General features: G+C 39.3%; 1 protein-coding gene across 1 annotated transcript in view; it reads left to right on the top strand.

The window, feature by feature from the left end:
* The window catches only part of cpne5b (copine Vb), a 109,692-nt gene that overhangs the window by 56,137 nt on the left and 28,536 nt on the right, over window positions 1-25,019 (top strand). Inside the window, exon 7 of the mRNA XM_034134881.1 lies at window positions 15,346-15,409. Coding sequence (XP_033990772.1) covers window positions 15,346-15,409 — 64 coding nt within the window. The remainder of the gene's footprint in view (window positions 1-15,345; window positions 15,410-25,019) is intronic.

Below are 25,019 nucleotides of genomic sequence, written 5' to 3'. Positions count from 1 at the left end.
TTAAATGTTAATGCCCCAATTAACTAGTTAATCACTATTGGAACAAAAAACAAATGATGTTTGTCATAATATCGAGATTATAACTTGTTAAGCATTAATTCACTCTGAACGGTTTAGACATTAATAGACCTTCATTAGACTGTGTGCTTTTGATATGGCTGTCACATTTCATCAATAAATGTGGTCTCTTTTTATACCACAAGACTCAACAGGGTGGATGTAGCAGAGGATATATTATATTTCTTTATTTGGCCGCCTCATTAAAAGTTAGTATAAGACAAATGACATTCTACAGTTAGGTCATACTGTTGAATGGCAGGTCGATTCACACTTTCTCTGTCTGCATAGCTGCAAGCTTCTGAATAATAAACATTTTGTCAGCTGCCTAGCTTGTGAAGGTCAGTGTGGTTAAAGTGCTGTTTACACGGGAACGAAACGGGTTGTATCCACTACTTTTCTCTTTCGTATAGCCCGTTCGTTCACACGAGGCCGTAACGGAACCGCGGAAACGGACCCCTAAAACGATAACGGGTCCCAAGGTGGATAGATCTGCGGACGGAACGCTCTGTAGGGCCAAACGGCTCCATGTGTATGTCCTATACGATCATTTCCCGATAACGATGAAGCCATAGCCCCGCCACTCCCCACCTCTGCTGTTCACTGCTGTAGCATGGTCAGTAGCTACTGTCAGTAGCTACTGACCATGCTACAGATGTTAGTGCAAAATCTACAGCTCCTCTACCACAACCATCAGCAACAAGTGGACATGGAGAACTACATGAACTACATGTTGCTAAGTCCACCGCGGAGAATAAACATAAGGGCAACCAGGCAACCATGGCAACCATGCTCGGGGGTCTTCTTCGCTGCTTTTGGTGTATTTTGTGGCGGAAGTACAGCGCCACTTACAGGCCCGGCATATGTACTACAGTGTCTCCAGTGGGACGAGCGGTCTCGTGTGAAGGGACACGTTTATTGAGCCTTATCCGTGTGAACGGAAGACTTTTTTGATACCGAATTCGGTTCGTTTGCGTTTCGTTTGCGTTCCCGTGTAAATGGGGTCTAACTTGCATGAAGCCTACATTTTAGCCGTACATGAAATGTGAGGCAATGTCTGCATATGAAGATGATATGGCTTAACCCACTTGGGCAGAAATATGCTCCGAATGATCACAAATTAAATATATAACTTATATTTTGCCCTTGTTGCCCATTTTGTCCAGTTGGTTAATCCAGACCTGGCAGCATCTTTTTGCATTTGTATTCATGTAGGGTTTCTACAATACTGTAAGCACAGCGGATTGCAAAGGTTGAGCAGATACATTTTTTTTTATTAAGGTGACCCTGCATCGGCCCGCCCACTATGGAGTTGTCTCACTGAAAAGAATAATGGGAATTGCTTTATTCCACACAACCCTATTGTCAGTCTGAACACGGCCGGATGGTTGTGAGCAGGATCCTGAAGCAGGACGGATAACCTCTGCAGACCCATTCTGGCGAACAGGATTTACCTGCAGGGCTTGTTACGAGAGAAAAGGGTGTTTGTTGTCAGGAAGAGAGCTCATCCTGAATTGACAGCCTAGTGTCTAATATCTCTGAGCAAAACTCAGTTTCCTCCTCTTGCAGGCAGCAATTGGTCATGGCTCACTCTCTCTCCAAGCCGAGCCATCTGTTAGGAAAACAATTTTTCTTTCATTGTAGATTGAATTGGAGTGTTCAATCACCTTCACAGAAGAGGTTCCCTACACAGAATTAACAAACTCAGGAATGCTGTTGAGGATTAACGGTTATATCAGGTTACAGTGAACTTAAATCTCTGGTTGGTAATGGGTGGAACACACAACTCCTGCACTAACCCAGCATGTTTGAACGTTTGGAGAAATCTATTTTGGCAAATTGCATTGATTTTCCTCCAAAACGAATTAGAGGACCCAGCAGCATCGATGGCAAACAAAGCATTAGAGGGATTGTCTGCCATTGTTACGATGCTAATTGCCAGAGGTGTGATTTGCTTTCCACAAGAAAGAGGAAAAGCGCCTTTTCCCCCTTCATTACTCCCCCTGTGTTTGTGGCTATAAACAAAGGAGAACACAGAAAACGCATGTAATCAAATTTGTCAAGCCTGCTTCTCATTGAATATTAACTTCTCTTTAACACATTCCTCATGTGGCTTGTTCTGAAAGTATATTTCCATATGTTTGCTTTGACAGCTTTTGTTCTGGCAGATGAAAAGACCTTAAAGGGAAACACAATATCCTTACAAACTGAAAAGTAAAATACATCAATCAAGCACCACTGCCCCTAATTAAGCCCATCTTTCTTCAACTGCCTTTTTATCCCGGTACGAATGAGCCTCGCTCTAAACCACCGCTCCTCTACCTTGAAACACAACGCCGCGCTGCCTTTTGATGTGGTGTGTGCTTCATGTGAGGCATGATGGATGCAGGCAAGAAGCAGAACAGAGAAACTGTAGCAGCCATTTCAGTTCATGTCTTTGCTTTCCTGGGTGGCTGCTATCTCTTTCCCTCGTATATTTGATTAATGGCGCCGTCTCTCAGGTGGCTTCTGTAATAAAATCAAATGAGGTCTGGAATGGATGAGGCTTTGTTGAAATCAGCGGTGGGTAATTGAGGAGGTGTATGTCTCAGGTGGGGCGGTGTGTCTGTTCTCGAACGGCAAAGAGGAAGTGTTTTGCTTTTCCCTTTGGCAGAGTTTGTGATGTCAGTAATTGCGTTAGAGAGGCCCCGCTTCACTGCACATTGTTGTAAGTTTGGATGTGTGTGCTCCTGTTCATTGTTAAAGGTTGAAGAGCTGGTGGTGTGAAAGAAACATGCCTTCCCCTGAATGCATCAAAGCGTTCTCAGTTTGTCTCCTGAATAAAACAACAACAGAGAGGTGATAATTAAAATGTTGTAATCCAGGGAACCTTTTGCCGATGCAATGTCCCTTTGTCAAAGAGACGTGTTTGGATTCCAACTCGGAAATCGGTCACAGGAATTTCAGGAGAAATCCTCTCCAAAGCCTGGTAATCCTCCGTATCTCCCTTCACCAGGCAATCCTTTAGTCTTTTGTGTGTAGATACTGTGCTTCACACAGGATTGTGATACAAAACAGGCTACTTTAATGGGTAGTAGGAGTAGCAAAGCACTCTGGTCCAATCCCACTGGGGATATGGCTCAATAGTTTCCCCCCTTTTTTGGTTCAAATTGAGTCCAATCTGCAAAAACCAAAGCCGGCCAACAAAGCAAAGCTACAAACACAATAAGACCTTAAGATAGACCTGAGAAAGCTTTTGATTCGTCAGGACTTCTGTACAACCAACTGACTTTACTGACATTTATAATCGGTCATGTAATAAGGAGTCCATGTCTTTTCTTGGTGGATTATTGTCAATCAATGTCAGGTCCACAGAAGTTTACGTTACTCATATGTGTTTAAGCTAGCAGGAGGAGTCTTTACGAAGAATAATGGTATTCCCTAAAACTTTGGACTGCTTTGACAACATTGTTGCAGTAAGCAGATCTATTAATTACTCAACAGGACCGGCTGTGAGGAGAAATTAAATGTCAAGCAAATAGTGACAGAGGAATTCCGTGATGTAAAATTGCATAACAAATAATAAACCACAACTGTTGGTGGTCTTCTGTGCTGTGGTAGTGCTAAGGGGAAAGCTCTTTCAAAGTCAAGACTGTATGTGAATGTTTCGCTGCTACGTTCTTTGCAAGTGTCTTCAATGTCTTGACTTTCATTTTTCCTAAGGCAACCACTGATAGGATTTCAGCTTTAATGTATTTTTACAGTGATTATGATAGGCTGATGAAAGTAAGACGTCAGATTAAGTTATTTCCACCTCATGCACATTGCTTTCAATGTGCATGAGGTGGAAATAACTTAATCTGACGTCTGATAAATGAGCTGCCTAAAACATATTTATAGAGATAAAACCGTGACTGTTTTTAGAATAAATAGAGGGATGACTGTATCTGCATAAATAATTGTGCTACACCATCAATAACTGCACTTTAAATAAATACAATTTTCATTTAACTACCATGTAAGTAGAATATCAGCTGTTTACCCTGGTTAAGGTGCCCAATATTGCAAACTATACAATAATACCCAAGATTCAAGTCCCTGTGCTTTAACTAACTGGTATATGAACTGTCATGCTATGTTAAGGGTCTCGTGAAATTCGAGACAAAACAAACAAAAACAAGTGTTTTACAGCAGAAAGGAGCCCTGCCTTTAAAAAAATGTTTAAATATGTTTCTTTGCTTGGTTAAATGCATAAGTTAGCAGTTGAGGTTGACATTTATTAAGCAGGGAAAACTGAACTTAAGCACCACCAGTGGGTCCGGTTTCATTAATGTAGGCGAACATATCCTATGATTATCTGGACTGCAGGAAACATAACCTAGCCAATGAGAAAAGGCATTGGCATTCCTCATTAAGAGAACACCTCCCCTGTGAAGGTGTTGTGTGTTGAACATAACATTAAATCACACACATTGTGAGGAACAGATTCATATTGATGTAGTGTAGGGATACTGAGTTAAAATGAAGTAGTGATAAAATATTTATTTTTGCTGCTGGTATAACAGAGGCTACAGTGTTTTACAACTCAGTAAGTGTTTAATGCTGATGCTGTATCTGTATTCATCTGCAATGGGCCAGAAATGATAACGCCTCCTTTGGCGATGGTTCTATTGTTTACATTTGCATATGTCACATTGCTTCGCCGTGCCCCTTTATCTTCTTTAACTCGTAGACCTTTGATTTTAGCCTTAATGTCTTAGGATTTACAGCCACTTTCATCCTTTATACAGTTTAAGTTCCAACACTCAAGCTAAGAAGCCTAAATGCTTAGTAACATATTCAAACTCACGATGCTAAACAGTTGCATAATGCCTGCCGCCAAATGGAACATTTTAGATGTCTTGTGTAGCTTTTGACTATTCCCCAAAATGACCTCTTTGAAGCTTTGGTTTTTCAACTAAAATGTAAAGTGAAGTTGCTTTTCTGAAGAACTTTTGGCTGCACAGCATGATTTTTATTTCATCCCAAGCACAATGCCAGCTGACCACATATGGTTAGACTCATTCGATCATACGAAGAGAATCTGAGCTGACAGTGCTCGGACCTGCATGTGATCCTGAAATGATCAGATGATAAATGCTGTGTGGAGACAGTGGAGTCAACCGCACTCTAACCTCATGGAGAATCTGGAGACAAATTCGGAAACAAACATATCATGTTTCACTGTCAGCTGTGTTCAATTTTGCAATACATGTTTTGTTGCCAAAAATGTAGTGAAATAAGAAATGACCAGCAAATGTCTTTCCTTTGTTCTCTCCAAAAACCATAAACACCATCTGTGTTCAATGTGTTGTTTTCTTTACGAGATAGCCTAATTTGCAAAACTTGGTAAGCATATGTATCTGCTGCATGCCGTCCCTTTCCCTAGTTTTTCTATCTATCTGTCCTATCTACAATAAAGACAAACATGGCCCAAAATATAAACAAACAAAAGAGACTTGCAGCCCCACTTCGGGCAACCATTTACCTTTCTGCTTCCCAAAACATAATGATTATCATTTGGCCCGTCGTAATGGCAGCCGATAATCACCATCTCCAATAGGCTCCCTACTGTATAGCACTCCCCCATGGTTCTTTTGCTTTCCTGTCTCCTACTCCTACTGGTCACAGTGTGGGGTGTGTGGCCTGGAGATCGGTAAAAGCTGTCAGGAGGCTAAACGCTCTGCCTTCTTTTATTCTTGATCACCATTTTAGACAAAAGCTGCAGAGTGGAATGGATTAGGGGACCCGTGGTTGCGAACACTGCTGCAGCTTGAAGGAAACTCACTGACCAACATGCAGCATACTGACTCGACCGGGTACACTATGCAACTTCTTATGGGTTGATCTTCATTTGTTGAGTTATCATACAGAAATGTGCATGTTTTCTGTAAATGTTAATATGCACATCGATCCATAGAGGCAATCTGAACCTTACACAGAGTTCAGAGCATATGGGCAGTTTGATGTGCAACTCACAGCTGTTTCCAGATGGTTCTGTAGGATGGTGAATCTTTGGGGGGAATTGGGAAGAAAAGATGCCAACTTTTGCAATGAAGCTTCAGTTTTGAGACATTTTCATCCAATTTACATGTGTACTCTGGAGAGGTTTTGCAACAGATGTTCATTATATTTGTAAAGTCAGTGTCTGTCTTTCCTTAGCCCTTTCCAATCTGGAGAGCAGCACACAATGCTCATTTTAGTTTTTAAACAAAACAAAACAAAGCACAGATTGATGTAAATTGTTTAATATTGAGCTTCAAATCATCCGCAGGAAAAGTTTCTTTCTATATTAGAAACATGAATTATTCACTCCGATGGGGTCATTGATAGTAGTCCACAGCAACAGCATTTCATGGCCGAATGATCCTGCTGCATAATGTCTGTACTTCAGGTATAAATGTGCACAAGGCTTATACAGGAAGTAAATTATCATCTAATAAGGTTCACAAGATTTCCGCTGAATGTGATCCGAGCAAAGTATGTTGTAAAGTGAGTTGCCCATCTCCTGTGCGTGCACTCATGATTGTTAATGATGAGGTCCAGAAGGGCAGTGTCATCTGCAAACGTTAATAATTCAACGGGTGAGTGCCAGGATGTTAAATAATTTGTGTGGTAGGAGTTGAGGTGGTAAACATATTTTGTTGCGAGATAAGATCGAGTGGGAGGTACATGTCAGGTTTTTACTCATTAAATTCATTTCAAACTGTCAGAAAATGCCAGTAGATTGAATGATGATATACCCTTGGGCAGTTTTGTATGACACAGTTCTGACGTAAGGTGTTACAGTATGTATGCGAATGTGAGGTCCATAAAATGGTACAAAACTCAAGTGCAAGGTATGTTCTGTTGTCTATCTTATCTTTGTAGATTTACTGCAGTCAAACAATGGAAGTGAAACATATTCAGCACACAAAACATACAGCCTCATTAAGTCTGAGCTGCCTCAAGTGAAAGTGTTGGCAGGCAACCTTTATTTCCCTTAAGAAGAGAAAAGAGTACCCAAGATCTTCAAAAAGGGCAATTTCCAGTGATTTGATTGCATGCTCATTTCCTATGATTTTCATTTGTAATCCCTAATATTAGAAATGTAATGGCTTTACCAAGCCATTTGACTTGCAGCCTTACAATAAAAGCATGGAAGTCTAAACAAATAACAACTTTGGAGACTTAAATTAATTAAAGATTTTAATGAAATCATCAAAAGTGCTAGATATAAAAAATATCAGCCAAAGAATTATATTATGTAAAACAACTAACTGGTGTGATACACTTTCAACATGCCTATGTTTGTGTCTGTGAAATGATTGAGCAGCACCTATTTCTACACCTGTTGTGTACAGAAATGATGACTGTGGTCACAAACAATGGAAAGTAGGATACTATAGAGAAGCGTTTCTAGAATACATATACAATCAGCTATTGTTAAATAATACTTTTTTCACACTGATGCCAATGCATTTTCTCCCCGTGTGGTGAATTCAGACAAGCAACAATCTGATGATTTGGGTCTGTGAAGCTTTTTTTCTCACTTTAAAGGTCACCTATCATGCTATTTTTAGGCAATAGCATAGGTCTCAGATATATAAAAATATATAAAAAACATGTCTATGAAGTGTTTTGCTCAAAATACCAAACAGATCACCCATTCTAGCCATGCCTCATATCCCTCTATTTCACTTCCTGTTTCAAAAGTGCTGATTTTATGTATAAAGCTTTAAAAAAAAAAAGATTGATAAAAAAGAGGGGCGGAGTTTATGCAGGAGATTTTACCGGCAGATACTGCGGTGATGAAACGCCATATCATGGATTATCAAGGATTATTTCTGAAACAGTATGGAGCTCAAAGGCTTTCTCTCTTGCCAGTTATACCACAAGGTGAGTTCCTTTTTATTTCCTGCTTCTTCACACACATGCTCTGTGCAGTTCAGGTTAGCTCGAGTGTTAGTGATGCTAATGTAAACACCGACCATATTACGTCCAAAACAGTCGGGCATTGTTTCTGATAGCAACGTTTCTGATAGTGCTGTGGGTCCGCCGCCGATATTACGTCATATCGGACGCAAATCTGGATCAGCTCCGTTGTACCCCTGTTTTTAGAGATTTGGGTACGGAGGAAAAGAGAGAGGGTTTTATTTTCTGATGCTGCGTGAGCTTCCCGACACACCGGGGACACATATTTATGTATAAAAGACATCAAAAAGTGCATTTTGTATGATAGGTCCCCTTTAAAGGTGGGGTAAGTTTGAGAAACCGGCTCGAGATACACTTTTTGTTATATTCCATGGAATGCTCTTAACATCCCGATAGCAATGAATATCTGAAGTGCTTTGACAAAAAATCCATAAAAAAAATGTCATCTGTGGAAGCCGTAATACTGTAAAAAGCACGACCAATCATTTTAGCCGGCCCGGCTAAAATGATTGGATGGCCTACCTGCCTGTCAGCCTTCCATCTGTGCACAAACTTATCTCGTGCCCTCATTGGTCATGTGCGCGTTCGTGTGTGTTGGAGGAGGGGCTCTGTAAGGAAGTGGCAGATTTTTTCCGGCTGTGTATTTTCAAATTCTAGCGCACTCGAGCTGGTTTCTCCAAAATTACCTACCTTAAGTCTTATTTTTGCTTTAGTGCCCAAGTTTTTTTTTTACTTAACAAAACAAATGTCAAAAATACCATATAGTTTACATCAATATTTCTAGGATACTGCTTTAGATTTGCAGCATGAAACAATTTCAAAAGTGTCTTTTCAGCCTCAATTCGTTCTTCAACCTTTCTTCTCTCTCAGTTCAAACCTCTCATTTTTCTTTGTTAATGAATAGTGAATTCTCCAGGCTCTCTGTCAAGCTGTTGCACTGAGTGAATCAATGAGGGGCTATTCTTTACTGTAGATCCCTTTGGTAGAGTGCTCTTCTGGAAGCCCTCCAGCACAATGTCACTCTCAGGAAGTCTGATAACGTTCAATGGCTCTTGGCCCTGGACATAAGCTTTTGTGCGCCGTGTTACTTAAATTAATTTGTCCTTTTCAAATGTGGAGCTTATATTAAATTCAATTCAGTACTTTGAAAAAGTTAGACTGGTTGATACTCTGACTCTTTTCATCTAGCTCCATTATCATTTCTAAACTTCAATGTGTCATAATACTTGGTTTGTGACTTGAAAACCAACTGAGGATATTCCCATCATCCTTAGTTTTAGTTTGATACAAATTAGCTAATGTAAGTGTGCAAACATAATTAACATGGTGAAAATGGTATAAATGATACCTGCATAGTATAAGCATGTTTGTATGCTGACGTTAATATAAACATCAAAGCACCACTGTAGTCTATGACAGCATCACAGAGACATACTAAACTACCTGAAGGTGGACTTTAGTCTTGTTCAATTAAGAAAACAATGGTCTGTACTTTCCAATTTGCCACCATCACCAAAAGAGTTTCTCGTTACAATATACCATATTATATTTATTCCAATATTTTTCTTTGTTTAAACAAGATACTTATATATCATGAATTTTGTCTCATTGTTATAAACAAAAACGTTTTTTTAAAGAGAAAATTATAAAGGACAAGTCCTCCACATGAAAACTATTACAAACAAATATGTTACTTTGTGATATAAAGGTGAAATTAAACTGAACAAAATGGTTGCAAAATGGGATGTTAATGAGACACAGCGACACACATAGTCAGCTGGAAAGAGAACAGAGAGCAGCTTCCAGATTAGCCCGGTAGCTTCCTCCTTAAAATCCTTCCTCCTTTTCTTGTCCTTGATAGATCCCCTCTGGCTAAATTAATTTAGCTTTGTCTTATTCACAGCAGGTTTATTGGTTTGCTTTAGTCTTTGACTCCCTGAAGATTTCTGTAATTAAAGATTCTCACTACTGTGAACAAAGATGGTGTGTGTGTGTGTGTGTGTGTGTGTGTGTGTGTGTGTGTGTGTGTGGCCTAGCATTACTATACTTGTGGGGACCTAAATCTGTACAGTCACGTGTGGGGACTCGCCTCCCTTATGGGAACAAAATGGAGGTCCCCATGAGGGGAATCATTAATTTTAGGGTGAAGACTTGGTTAGGTTAAGGGTAAGGGTTAGGGATAGGCATGTGTTGGTTATGGTTAAGGTTAGGATAAGTCTCCAGGAAATGCATGTAAGTCAATGTAATGTCCCCTGAAGTGATGTATACATGGTAAGTGTGTGTGTGTGTGTGTGTGTGTGTGTGTGTGTGTGTGTGTGTGTGTGTGTGTGTGTGTGTGTGTGTGTGTGTGTGTGTGTGTGTGTGTGTGTGTGTGTGTGTGTGTGTGTGTGTGTTCTATTAGTGGTAATGTAACAGTGGGTCCTTTTGCTTTGAGGGATTTGGTGTTATTTCTAGGTTTACTTGTCCTACGGGCGGTAATTTGTCTCTACCTGAGAGTTTTTGTGCACAGTTCAACTCTTCTTTGTTTAATATCCGAGGTTCAAAAGCGCTTTTGTGTATTCCCTGTGGGTCTTTGAAGCTTTGCGATAATGGATAGGTTCTATTATGCATGCAACGCTGCTTTTACTCATAAGACAAACAAAATATATTCTTTCTTTTCAGAAAGTTATTGCAGGAAGAGCTTTCTAATTTGCCCAGTAAAGTTGAAAAGAATACAATTCCTGCCAGCATGACACATTTATTTGATTACTGTTTCCGGTGCTCAATAAAATAGGAGGGAGGTATCTTGTGTGGCATCCTTAGGAGGTCTTTCTTCTGTAACTTCCACCAATTACAAATCAAGTCTGAGCCTGTTGTTGTTGCTGTTGCATATCAATAGCAAGCAGAAAATAAGATCTTATTCATCATCACCTCATTTCCCCAATGTTTTAAGCAATGACATGGATTTCATAGAAGGAATTAATAAGGATACAGAGTGCAGTTTAAAACCAACTGATTTATTTTCCTTTTCGGGAGTCAGCAGCAGAATTATTTTTTACAAAATATCACTGGGAACCAAGAGCAACATATCTTGAGGATTGCTGCTTACACACAGATTTACACAGTCATAATAAACAGTATGGTTCACATACAGATATCCTGTTGGATTATTTTATAACTTAAGGCTGAAATTGTAAATTGATAGACAGAAAATCAATTAAATATGTTGAAGATTGATTGGTTGTCATTTGTCAAGCAAAGATGGCAAACATTTTCCAGACTCAATTGTGATCTTGTTTGGTAGTATATACTTATTGTTTTGGGAATTTGGTCCTTTAATTGGCAATCCAAAATATCTAAAGACATAACCTTGGGCTTTAGGAACTGTTGATATTAACTTTGTAATTTATCTATATTGCAGGATTTTCTTCACACACATTTTCTTCACAAACAACTTGTGCAAAGCATAAAAGTATTCATCAGCCAAAATGACCAGAACACATGGGTGTCTAAATGGTTGACAGCCTGTTCCTGTACACACTGAGTTGTTTATTGCAGCCATACTGTAGCTGGTTCGCTCTGCAGCTAATATACAGTCACAGCTTGTCAGCACAGCGCAGATTCACTTCTGTAACCCAAACTCTTTTTGTCTGTAGCTTTTCAGGGGCCTTAAGATAAAGTGTTATTTCTGGGTAGAACCGAGAGGGAATTGATTAGGTTACAGGAGGACTAGGAAGGAAAGAGCCAAGAACGATTTAAATAGAGTCATTTCTCTTTTGGAAACTAGTAAGAAAGAAACACTTTCACAGTGGCCCATGCGACCAGGATAGTTTTCCACCTGCTGATCGATGAGAGTCTTTTACTGGATGAAAGGTCTCCATCTACCTCCTAACAACACACACACACCTGCACAAAGAGCAGAGAGCACTTATACACACAGCTGGAAAACACTTCATCCAGTCTTTGATCCGCAGTATGTTGAGTGCAAAACCTTTTCCATTAAATCATATCAATCACTCTGTTGTGCATACTTTCAAGAACCTTCAGCTGGAAAATAGCACCATTGCTTTGAGTAAAGTGTAAATCTGAAATGTAGCCAGGCTTTTTGCAACTTTCTCGCTGAACTATTGAAAGCATCTTTACTTTACTTCTAGGAGACACTCAACTTTGAAAAACACATTTTGGGGAATCAACATAGCTCCTTGGTTATGTTTACTATAGAGTGTTTATTAAATTCTGCAAAGACGTTGTAGTGAAAGCATTTCATGGATGCGTGGGTAAGCTGTGGCTTCAAACTGTTAAGTTAAGACTGATAATAACTTGGTCATGTTACTCTGTTGATGCTTTAACCTTCTGAATTTCCCCACGGAGACAAATAACGGTCCATCTTTTCCTATCTTATCTTAAAAGATGCTGGTTTTATTTAATATTTTAAATGTTGATGCATCTATTGTCACATTTAAGTCACCATGGACATTTTTACCAAAACTGCCTAATCTTAGTTAACTGCTTTCAGATGCCTAAACAATCAATTACAACTTGCATCAAGTTTTAGATATTTCCCTACAATACAGATATTGTAAGGAATCAGGTGGAATATATCAAGTATGGGAGAAATGATCAGGAAAGATGAGGATACTTCAGTGAAACATTAGTATTAGGATCCTTGCAGTCTGCTCTGTTGTTAACAGGGTTAGGATGAAGTGTAAATTGTCTCCGTGGGGAAGTGCACAACACTTTTGCTCTTGTGCATTTGCCCTGAAACAAGCGTTAGATAATTCACCTTTAAGTTATTTTAGGACTCTAAAATAAAGCCCGTTCACGATAACCCTGATGCTTCCCCACATGAAACACAACTAATAAGGCACATTGCTCTCACTGTGACACACAGCTGATGAATGAGGCCATTAACACACATGCAGAATGAACACAGTAAACTTCTCAGTCCTCTCAGGAGATGGTTAATGATCTCACAGATCTGACAGGCTGAGGTAAGGCAGATAAATGAAAGGTGATACATGTTGTGGTGAAACATGTTGTAGAAAGGTTTTGTAATTAGTGTTTAATTGGAGCAATATGGCTTTATTGGCAGGATATTTAATGTATGGGTCTCATATAGACAGAAGGTTACATTTGGTTCTGTCCGGATACAACTCATAACTCAATTCAAGCTATTTAAACAAAAAAATGCTTTGCGGTGCAGACACATATTAGAAAAGAGAGAACAATTAAAAAATACTGAAATCACAAGTTTCTTAACACACAGATAACCAACCAACCAAGACACAGTTCCAGATGAAAACAATTATTTCAAAGCTTGTGGACATTTTTTAAACCAAGACCTAAAGCAACAGGCAGGCCTTTGGTTAGAGGATCTGACGTCAGTGACAGCATGGTCTGAGGACAGGAGCTCACTAATGGAAACAAGGGGGAGGCCGTGCTCTGCAGAGAGAGACAAAAACACGGTTCAACTCATGTCCATGACTAAGAGGAAGCCAATAGAGAGACATGGAGTCATTTGTTCTCTCTCATACTTTTTTAAAGTCTCATTTTAAAAGCCTTGACACAGCGTTCTGAACAAGCTGGAGACAGAGTGAAAAGATCGGATTCATATTTTTCTAATCTTCCGCTTTTCTTTTTTTACATATTTTCCCATTAAAATGTCTTATACTAATTTTCATTTTGTGCACATTACAATTTCATTCTACCTGTCACCTTGAGTGGATTTAAGGACGGCGGAGATTTAGTATTTGACAGGCTTTAAGCATTTCAAAAACCTTAACACACCCACCCAAACACACCCACACACACACACACACACACACACACACACACACACACACACACACACACACACACACACACACACACACACACACACACACACACACACACACACACACACACACACACACACACACACACACACACACACACACACACACACACACACACACACACACACACACACACACACACACACACACACACACACACACACACACACACACACACACACACACACACACACACACACACACACACACACACACACACACACACACACACACACACACACACACACACAATCTGAATTGTCATGATAATTCTGCATTGGAAATTGGCACTGTCATTTTGACCTCAAGGCAAATATACACGAATAGAAAGAGCTACATTTAACATATTATGACATAAGAGAGAAGGATAAGATACATTAATTTGAATGTGTGCAAAGGGGAATTTTTAAGATGAATGGTTTTAAAAGCAGCCTTTATTCTCGATTCCCCGAGGTAAAGGAAAACCATGATCTCCAAAATCTCAGAGTCAAGTTAGAAATTACATCAGTTGCTTTGTTCAATTAGGAAAAAAATGTAAAACCGACCATAAATTGAGGTTACGATGTTGGATCATATTTCTTAGCTGGGAGTAAAAGCTCTGCTTCTTGTGTGCTGAACGAGCCAGGAGATGATGGATTGATTTGAAAAAGTTCTTAAAATGAAAGACGAGAGATCTGAAAGTCTGGGGGGAAAATGTAACTATGTTCACTAATACAGAACTCCTCACTCCACCCATTCACTTGAATATGAAGTGACAAATTAACATATTGGCCAGTTGAAATGGCTACTGGACGTTTGCCCCGGTGTGTAAAACTTCTAGTAAGCATAAGCATAATAGGGTATAACTTGCACAACACATCACACTGAAGTACGCGTCAGCCCTCAACGTAGAAAGTTTACGGTATATGTTACAGCCAGTTAGAGCTAAAGTCCTCTGAGGTTTCTCAGGTTGAGCGTATTGCCCTGTTCAATGACAGTAAATACTGAAGAAGTTAAATGGATCAAATAGATTTGTGTTGTGGAGTATTATCAGAAGGACTAATTCACAATTGGAAAAGGAACATGCAATGGTTGAGAAACAAACAAACGTGCAATCACCGCTAGATGCACTTCAATACAGGGGCATCTCCTCTTGCACTTGATGTAGCCCTTTTATCTCCTCCTGCACTTTATATTTCGTAGCTGCTACATTGTACTGCCATGTGGTAAATGCTTATATGCTGCTCATGCTCTTTCTGCATATCATGTATTTATTTTGCTATAAATGTCATGTTCTTAAATGTTGTATGTGAGGGACTACGGATGGAAACTAGTTCAAAGCTAAAAATCCGGCATGTTTACGTTTTAAAGCATTATTTGTTTTAAATGTTCATCAATATGCACTGTCCCTCTTCAAATAAACGATTAAATGAAATGAAAAATGCTTTTATTCTTGCTGCAGTGGCCTGTATTGATCAATTAAGAGTGGCCAAGAGTGGACAAATTGAAGCTGTGTTTCCACTAATTTATGTTTAGCTCTTTTCGTTTCTTTATTCCACAGGGGGATCCAAGGGAAGAAATGTGGCACTATCGTCCTGTCCGCAGAGGAGCTGAGCAATTGTCGAGTAAGTAAGCCATAATAATCTCCCCTGCCAAACACACATTAGCATACAAACATCTGTCAGTGCAGCCTGGTTAAAAGAAACATTGTGCATGAAGTGGATTGAGGAGGGTAAAAGCTTAGGGGGGGCAAATAAGTGCAGACACACAGCTTTAGACAAAGAAATGTCATGCTGACCTTGTTCAGCCCACTTTGAGAAGTGTTTTATTTGCACAGAATCACACATCTTCTTGGGGTATTACTATGTTATCAACAAGTCATTTTACAACAATACACATGCGGTTCGGAAAAGCCAAGTCAATGCGGAAGTACCAACATGTTGCATTCTCTTTAATAGCCAGAAGGGGTCAAATCCATTGGTTGCAAAAACAAGTCGAATTGTAGAGAGGTCTATGAGAAAATTACCCCTGCCTACTACTAGAGTTATTACCTCAGTAAAACATTTCAAATAATGTATCGACTTAATCGCCAAGTATAACTGCTCCTTATGATGGTGATTGTGTAAATAATTGTCCTATTTTGACTGAATAGACAAAAAGAAAAAGTAGGGTATCCTTTAGGGCGGGGCTACATTGTGATTGACAGTTACATCCCACGCTGTTTTCTGATGTGGGTTTCATCCGTGTTTTCGTCGTAGAACTTCACCCGTTTCACAATGTGTCTTCAGTTCATGAGAAGTAATCATGACGTTTTAGTCAAATTAAAATCCACCACCCAAAAAAGGTGAAACTAGGTATTTCTATCCAGGCTCAATGGGTAATGCAAAATGCTTGTCTGCAGTTTGTATAACTGTATTCTGCGATGGTTCTGGCCTGTTTGAAGAGGTTAACACACATTTAGCATTCATAAACCAACACTATTCATCAGTTTCATGATGCACTCTCAAGAGAAGTGGGTATGTGGTGTTTGAGTGCTTATGTGTTGCTGTTTTTGATATTCTGGCTTTGAAGAGCCAGGCAGACATATAGTAGGACCTTAAAAAAAACATATATATAAAACATATATTTTACTGTAGACTATTTGATGTTATTTTGTTTTTGATGTTTAATGTGAAGTAACAGATAATAAGTGTTCAGTGTAAGGCTGTAGCAGAGTTACATTAGTGGCAATAACTATCTACCTACAGTGCCACACTTACACACACACATCTCTCTCAGAGTATAACACTCTGCTGAAGGTGCACCTGTCTGATGAAAAAGCCCAGGAACATGATGGGGTGAGCGCTGATCTGCCCCTCCACCATCGCTGTGGACTGAAGCTTCGGATGCTTCACTGGGCTCCCAGCACGCAGATTAGACAAGGATATTGAAAAGCAAGAGAGTGCAACAGAGCAAATGGCACAAAGAGAGGGAAGGTGAAGGAGAAAGACAAAATGGCACAATGATAATAAAAGAGCAAACAAGCAGTGATAAGATGGAGGGAAAGAGAAATGTGTGTGCGATTGTGTGTCGAAGAGAGAGAGACAAAAAGAGTCAGACAGATAGAAAGAGACAGTGAAGTGAATCAATAAAGGATTATTTCATGTCAGGCGTGTGGCTCTTAGCTATAAGAACAGCTTGGCTTATGATAGTGTGAAACAGAGTGTTGGTTAATTAAAACGCAGCCCTGCCTGACCTTGTCCCTTGTAGCGTATGTGACAGACACACACAGACAGACACCCTCTCTCTCAGACACACACACCCTCTCTCTCTCACACACACACACTCTCTCTCTCACACACACACTGTACTACTCAATGATAAACCAGTTACTAAAAGATCCCCAAATTATCTTAAAAGGCAATAATTCAATGTTGGGTTTACAGCCTCAAAGTGAAACTAAGCCTTTCTATCCATACTCAATGAGAAAAACATTATTCTGTGATATTTTTAGTTTCAACACTTATCTAAAGGTCTGTGATCCTCTCACTGAGTAAAACAATATTCAATATCAAAGATACATTGTGAATATTCTGTACACATTTCCCTAAAATTAAGTCTGACACATTTGGTTTCTTTGGAAACACTGAAATCTTGAATTGAGCAAAGAACTCATCTGCATAGCATGATTTTAAAATAATGGATGCATTGGTTGTGGCTCGTTTGAGGAAGTTAACGCATATTTAGCATTCATAAGCAAACATTTCTCATCCGTTTCATTAAGCAGTCTCCATATAATTGGGTATGTGGCATGGTAAACATGTGTACTTGCTCATGATTAAAATCCATCCGAGATCTATACACATGGTTTTCAGTCACAGCCAGTATTGTCCAACTATGGTGTAAACCTTTACATCGGACGACCCTGATAAGTGCTTTTTAAAAAACGTGGGGATGTCATAAACATTTGGTTCAGCTCTTTTTTAATAAAAAATGTATACACAAAGATTGACACTACTTTCAGTAAGACACTTGAGGTCACCAGCTTTTAATTTATTTAAGTTGGCAGTTTCCTTTGGCTTCATAAAACTACAAAGTGTAAAGAAGTCTCAAGAGAGAGACACTTTAATTGCTTGTACCATTTGTCTCACATCAGGGGTTGAACATCATTAGAATAATGATCAAAGTAAGAGCAGCTTAAGTTAATAAAACAAGGTCATAGCAAAACAGACATCTTTGCTTGAACAGAAGGTCACAGTGCCCGTTCTCAACTTGACTAATGTGGTCACAACCTCCAATGGCACAAGAAATATGCGGGGAAATCCATTAGCAGCCCAAGATGACCAATCACATTTTAGCAGATGCTCTAAACTGAATACAAACTGAATGTGACTCTTGTAGTGAGTCCAATATTATACAATCCTGTACTACATGATGCACCTGATCTGTTTTAAATAACTGATTTCCATAGTTCAACAGTTTTATAAACCTAAACCATATGGACAAAATACAATGAGCTTGAGAAGCAAATCCCATTTCATCAAGTTTATATGGCGTAAAGTAAATTCAGCAATTTAAAGTGGACCTATCATGCTATATTTGAATAATATAGTGTAGGACCATACCTATATAAGGCATATTTATACCTTTTTTTTTGCAAAATACCAAACAGATCATGCATTTTAGCCATGCCTCATTTTGCTCAATTTGACATTTTTTAGCTCTGTGTTTGTAAGGGCAGATTCTGTGAGAACAGCACCACCTACAGGCCTGGCATATGTACTACAACGTCTCCAGCGCTTTCGAACGGCAATGGCCGTGGCTGTCTCCTCCTGATTGGTGGAGTTGCCCCAATAGCCGTAGCGCCACTGTCCTGACGTCAGGACAGTGTTCAAATCTGGATCAGTTTTTATCAGATCCGTTGCAGCCCCTTTTTTAGAGATTTGGGTATGGAGGAAAATAGAGAGGGTTGTGTTTTCTGACACTTGGTGAGTTCCCTGGAACACCGGGGACACATATTCATGTATAAAAGACGTACAAAAGTGCATTTTGCATGATAGTTCCCCTTTAAGCTTAGTGAAACCTTTCTCAAACTCCAGGCGCTGGATATTAAAAGTTTCACGATAGATATCCCAACACTTGGACCATAACAATATGGGGTTACATACATTTGATTAACTCCCACTCCCAAACATTATCACACCCGAAGCAACCAATTTCCGAGGGTGGCTACGGCTCCCAAATACATTAGGGGCTGCACAGTTAAGCAGCCTTTAAAATAAATGTCTGCAACAGTAAACATGGATCCCGCAGGATTTCTGAGGAATACAACTAGCAGTGGAACAAAAAACGAAATATTGTTACTGATAGCAAAAGATACAGACTTATACAGTTAAGCCTAATGCTTATAGCTTCTCAAAACTCCATATGTACAATGTTATGATAATATTGACTTCATGTGTCTGCCCACATTGGAGTTATTATCCTGCATAATTGCGTCCTTCTATAGCACTAACAGTATCTCAGTCTAGTTGTATCTCTCTACAGAAAAGCAATTTGGCTGGTTCACAAGGGAAATCTTTGTTTTTATTTATCTTTTCTAACATATCTGCAACAAGGAATGTGAGCAGAGCAGCGTGGGAGCAGAGCAGCAAGCCCAACATGATTTTTATTCAGCTTTATTTCTACAAACTGAACTGCTGGACTGTTTTGCAGTCTGTCTTTTGGCCACCAACAGTGAGTGTAGATAATCCATGACGGACAGATGTGTGGTGAGGGTCTGTCTCTGTCATCCAGGCCCTCTACCTTTTACAACTTTTAAATACACATTTATTTATCAGGATAATTACAACTTTGATGAAACATTCTCATTGTCTTATCGACTTCTAACAGAAGATCCACATCTGTCTACCTCACTTCATGAGTCTCCACCTCATTTAAATGCCATCTAAATGTTACTTTGCATTGTGCAATACACATGAAGGGCAGCATGCACATCATTTCCTACAGAGCAAACTGTAAATGGTGTTATTTTAAGGTTAGCAGAGAACAACTGGGATAAAGAACATTTCATTGTAGAAAACAGAAAACCTGGAGCAGCTGGGAGTGGAGCGATAAGAAGATGTGGGTAGAGAGTGGAAAGCAGAAATTGCTGACGTTCAATTCCAATCACGTACACTGTTTGGCAATCCTTATGCCACAGGATAACATAAATCACAGATTTAGTATCCTTAGGTTTTAAATCAAGCAAAAAAGGGGGGAGCTCATTCAAGCAAGGAACCACTCGTGTAAAGGGATGCCAAATCACTGAAGACCATGTACTGAATGTCACGTATCCTTAGATTGAGTGTGTACTGATTTGTGCACTTTGAACACACGGGGTGAGCCATCATCAAAACAGCAGGAATAATTTTTCTTTCATTATCGTTTTAAATCAGCCTCCTCTTTTTTAACCCTTGAGCTTTGGACTTTAATTAGGTCTCGCCCTCGTTTCCCCCCATTCCCCATCTCTTTTCGCCTTTGCCATAAATCTATTTTACGCTTTTTAGCCCAAGGGGCACAAACATAATGGCTCACAGTAATTCATGCTTATATTCCAATATAAATGCACCGGTTTGGTCCTCATGCTATAGTTTTACTACCTTTCCCTTATGTCTTCTCCCCATTTCGTCTGTCTTAATTAGTGCAGTAACACACACTCTCTCCTGTCACAAACAATCCTTCATTACACCCCTGAGGGTGTGAATGTGTCTCTATCCAGCCTGCTCCCCTTCTTTAAATATTGATACTCGGATTCTCTCCATATTAGCAAATGGCTGTTGATCACAGACCTCTGCAAGGGTGTGTGTTCGTGCCTCAGAACCTTAATGAGGCAGGAGCAGATGAATATTTAATATCCTCAACGCATCCCATCACCATAAATGCTTTTATGTGTCTATTAGCCCCGCAGAGAATTCCTCGTGTGTCCTCCCTTTTGCAGACCCAGAGTGCCGAATTGAGCTTTTCTGAATGGCAAAATCTGTGTTTACATTGTGAACAACTTGATCAGCAAGTTCATTTAATCCCTTATAAAGCAAACCAACTAATACCCTGTGTTTACAGTTTATATCTCTGTTAAGTTAAATTGATATAAAGCTGACAGGATAACTGTGATGGTGATTTGCTTATTTTATCCATTTAGGCCTGATTGGGTGTTAAGGCAGCACATTTTCAGACTTTACAGTGTTTCACTAATCAATAAGAAATCAGGATTTGATGCGTACTGTATTCACTGTTGATTGTAATTGTTTAAACACAGATTAAAATGGCAAATAATAAAGTAATTGCTTTTTCCAAGTAACTGCATTTCACTGAATAAATGCTTGAAAAACTGAAAATGTAATGTTACAGCCAACCCGGTATCACGGCAAGACGTGAACATGTGACGATCTACCATGCTGGGAGACGTGAATATGTCACGGTTTCGTCCCTTCAAACGTGACAGTTACACGGTATTGTTAACATGGCCCAACCAGTGGAGAAATACCCGGAAGTGCCAAGCAAATGGTCTACCGCGCCTATTGGTCGGTTTTTATTGTCAAAATGAGATGTTTTTAATTTATTTTTTAATCGTCACACTTGATTTCGCCGATTTTCTTGTTGCCCTAGCTGGTCGACACCTCTTTTAGCAGAAACAAAGGCTACATTAATGTATTAAATCGATGTTAATCCATGTGTGTGGATCATAGACTGGTGTGGATGTGGAATTAACGGACGTGACGTTGTGTGATTGCGTTGCCAGGCTGCATTAAATATGACATATCTGCCGTAGTTCTGTATTTATAGAGCCCTGATGAGAAGACTTCTGGACAAACTGCCGCCAAAACTGAAAACGTGACGTGGATCATAAATATATCAGCAATTAAACAACATCTTACATTTCTTTTCACACAATACGTCTCCTTGCAGTATCAATACTAATTCGGCTGACTTTTATATTTGATCCAATTGGTAGATAGGCTGTATTTACACCATAACGGTGCACAGCTGATAGAAAGGCACATCTAGTGGTTAAAGCACGTTATTGAATTTGATTATTTGATTATTTTTCACAAAAATTAAACCATCAATAGCAGAAACAGAATTAACTGTCCAGTAAACCACCCAAAAAAAAAGATCATAAGTGGTTTTGTTTTATATATATTTTAAGGATAATAATAGCAATGTAACACTGTCTATGACACTTACTGTATAACACTGATTTGAAAAACATACAGAAAAAACTAATTCACTGCCCTTAATAAAGTATTTAAATATACATTTCAGGTGTGCTGTTTTGTTTAGATCATTGACATCTGGAGCTCTTTTAATGTCCTTTTTGATTATTGTTACACCAGGTCTTGTCAAAACCTTTATTCCATATTCAATAGCCATTACTAAACAAAACAGCAATTCTACTCCACTACAATTCAGAGGTTAACCTGGTATTTTTACTCCACTACATTTATTTTAGTTACTTTGCAGATTCTGATTAATGATGTAGATGAAATATAAACAACCCTTAAATCAGGCTTTAGTTACACCTGAGTAAAATTCAGGGAAAGGTGATTGTCAAGTGCCAACAATCAGGAGAGATATTTGATAGTTGCTGCTTGAGAAGACTAAACATTTATCTGCAGATCCCTATAAAGTATATTCATTACTCGTTATTCTCTACTAATAGTTAATTAAAGACTGTATATAATGGCTATTTTGCATATCCCTTTCAAGATTTTCTAAGGTTCATTGACATATCATATACACAACTAATTCAATAACGTGCTTTAACCACTAGGCGGTGCACACAAGGTACACACAGCCATAATAACTTTGTATTATTAGTGTAGGACACTTGTGTATGTATAACATCTGAAGATGTGTAGTTTTATTCATGTTTTCACATAATTGTACAGGATATTGCTATATTATTTCACATGTTTTACTTATAATATCTGATTTGTAAAACATCACAGACAGAAAGGTATATCCGTCATTTAACAGTAAGCTATTGAAATTCTGAATCCATAGATGTGTCTCCCATCACCCAAATCCCCTGACTATTCTCTCAACTCAGTATTTACATTCTTATATTCAAAGAAAATCAGTAATATCTTTAAAAACGACAAGTCCTTTTATATCAGCTGTGCACCGTTATGGTGTATAACATATTTATTTTCGGATTTCACATCAACAGTAAGTCCGGTTAACTAAAATGTCCGTGCGGAACAATACCCCCAACCCATAGATCCGTGGGTGAATAATGTCAATCATCACATTACACACATCCCTTCACATTTACATTTTAATTTACATTAAAGTATTTCGTGAGGCCTTCTTAAATGTTTTAAAATATAATTAGGGTTGTAGTTGAAGAGTTTGTAAATTGCGTTGCCTGGCAACGCAATCGCACAACGTCACGTCCGTTAATTCCACATCCACACCAGTCTATGATCCACACACATGGATTAACATCGATTTAATACATTAATGTAGCCTTTGTTTCTGCTAAAAGAGGTGTCGACCAGCTAGGGCAACAAGAAAATCGGCGAAATCAAGTGTGACGATTAAAAAATAAATTAAAAACATCTCATTTTGACAATAAAAACCGACCAATAGGCGCGGTAGACCATTTGCTTGGCACTTCCGGGTATTTATCCACTGGTTGGGCCATGTTAACAATACCGTGTAACTGTCACGTTTGAAACCGTGACATATTCACGTCTCCAAGCATGGTAGATCGTCACATGTTCACGTCTTGCCGTGATACCGGGTTGGTTACAGCTCGATAATCCACAACAATCCTTCAGGGCCATGCAACAGCCTTTGATCTGCTGTGTGTCAACAGTAAATCCCACCGAGCACAAGCTGCATGCCTGCTCAGCTCCATGTTGATTTGTGAATTGACATTAGTCAACATCCATACATTTGAGTTAGAAGCTAAATGTACTGTTTGTGTTGAGACACATTTGTTTCTTACACTGTATAGATAGTAAATCCATTAGTAATTTCACTGTCTATTTTCATTATCATATACATTTTCTTCTGCTGGGGACAAAACATGTAGAAAAGCTAATGTTAACATTATGCTTGTGTGTGAGTGCTTCAAATATTAGTGAGCTTGAACACATTGTATCCCACAGGTATCATTGGTTGCGTACAGGCAGGAGTAAGGAGGGTTTGGATATCAGACAGGAAATTGGCACGTATTAAAAATGTACTAAACTACGCCAAATCTTGCCCCTCAGTCTTGGGAGTTATTTAAATCTCTTTTGTCGGTGGATAGTTGAGCCTTGGAGCAAAACATAATCTGGGCTATTTCTTTAAGTCACTTTTATTGGGTGCAGGAATAAAACATTCTTCAAAATCTGAGTCTTAAGATTTATTTGAATGCATGTCCTAAACATTAAATTGTAAGCTTGAACACTGCTTTTATGCGTACTTGTTGGAGTTAGGTACTTGTTGAAAATAGACAACACAAAGCTATAGAAGTGAGAACTGCTGCTATTTCTACTGTCACATATTCAGATGACATAAACATTCAACTGCTTGTGTCAATCACGGCTGCAAACATCCCCCAGGAGGATTAAAGGAGTGTGTTTAAGAGAATGAAACAGAGTGAGTCTTCTGTGTAGGAGGGATTTGTCAAATGGCAGACGTGTGATGTGTGTGTGTGTGTGTTCTCCGGGTGAGGACAGGAATACAGATAAAGTTCCTCTTGCTGCGGGAGTGGAGTGGATGCGATCATGAGTGTGTCAGAGGGAAGTGTGTGCTGCACTGTGCCTGGCTGTGAGTGATAAAGACACAGTGAGGACACTGTGGGAAGATGCATGCATGAATTCAAATGGGCATATGTGCACAGAAACTCTCCTGCTCTCACTCTCACACACTTGCATCCTCTCACACATTCTTTTGCTGATTTGCTACTCGGCACACGGCCAGAACACAAGGTGCAAGCTGCAACATTAAAAAGCTATTAAGTGATCATTAGTGGCACCATGGCCCGCAGAGTAAGGCTCGAGCCCTGACAGCAACAGCAATCTACTGTTACAGCATCTGAACATACTGTAATGAACCCACTGTGCAGCAGAGATTAGCCACAGCCTATTCACCAGAGATAAGTTCCCTCCTGCACTGCCACCACACAGGCCATGAAGAGGGAGGGGTAACAGTTAACAAGTTGTACAAGCCTCACCACCAGTAATGGGATTTATATTTGGGGATGGTAAAAGCCTTACACAT

This window comes from Trematomus bernacchii, unplaced genomic scaffold (genome assembly GCF_902827165.1).
Source record: "Trematomus bernacchii unplaced genomic scaffold, fTreBer1.1, whole genome shotgun sequence".
NCBI lineage: Eukaryota > Metazoa > Chordata > Actinopteri > Perciformes > Nototheniidae > Trematomus > Trematomus bernacchii.
Note: the sequence above shows the minus strand (reverse complement) of the source record. Positions and strands in the feature narration are given on the sequence as shown.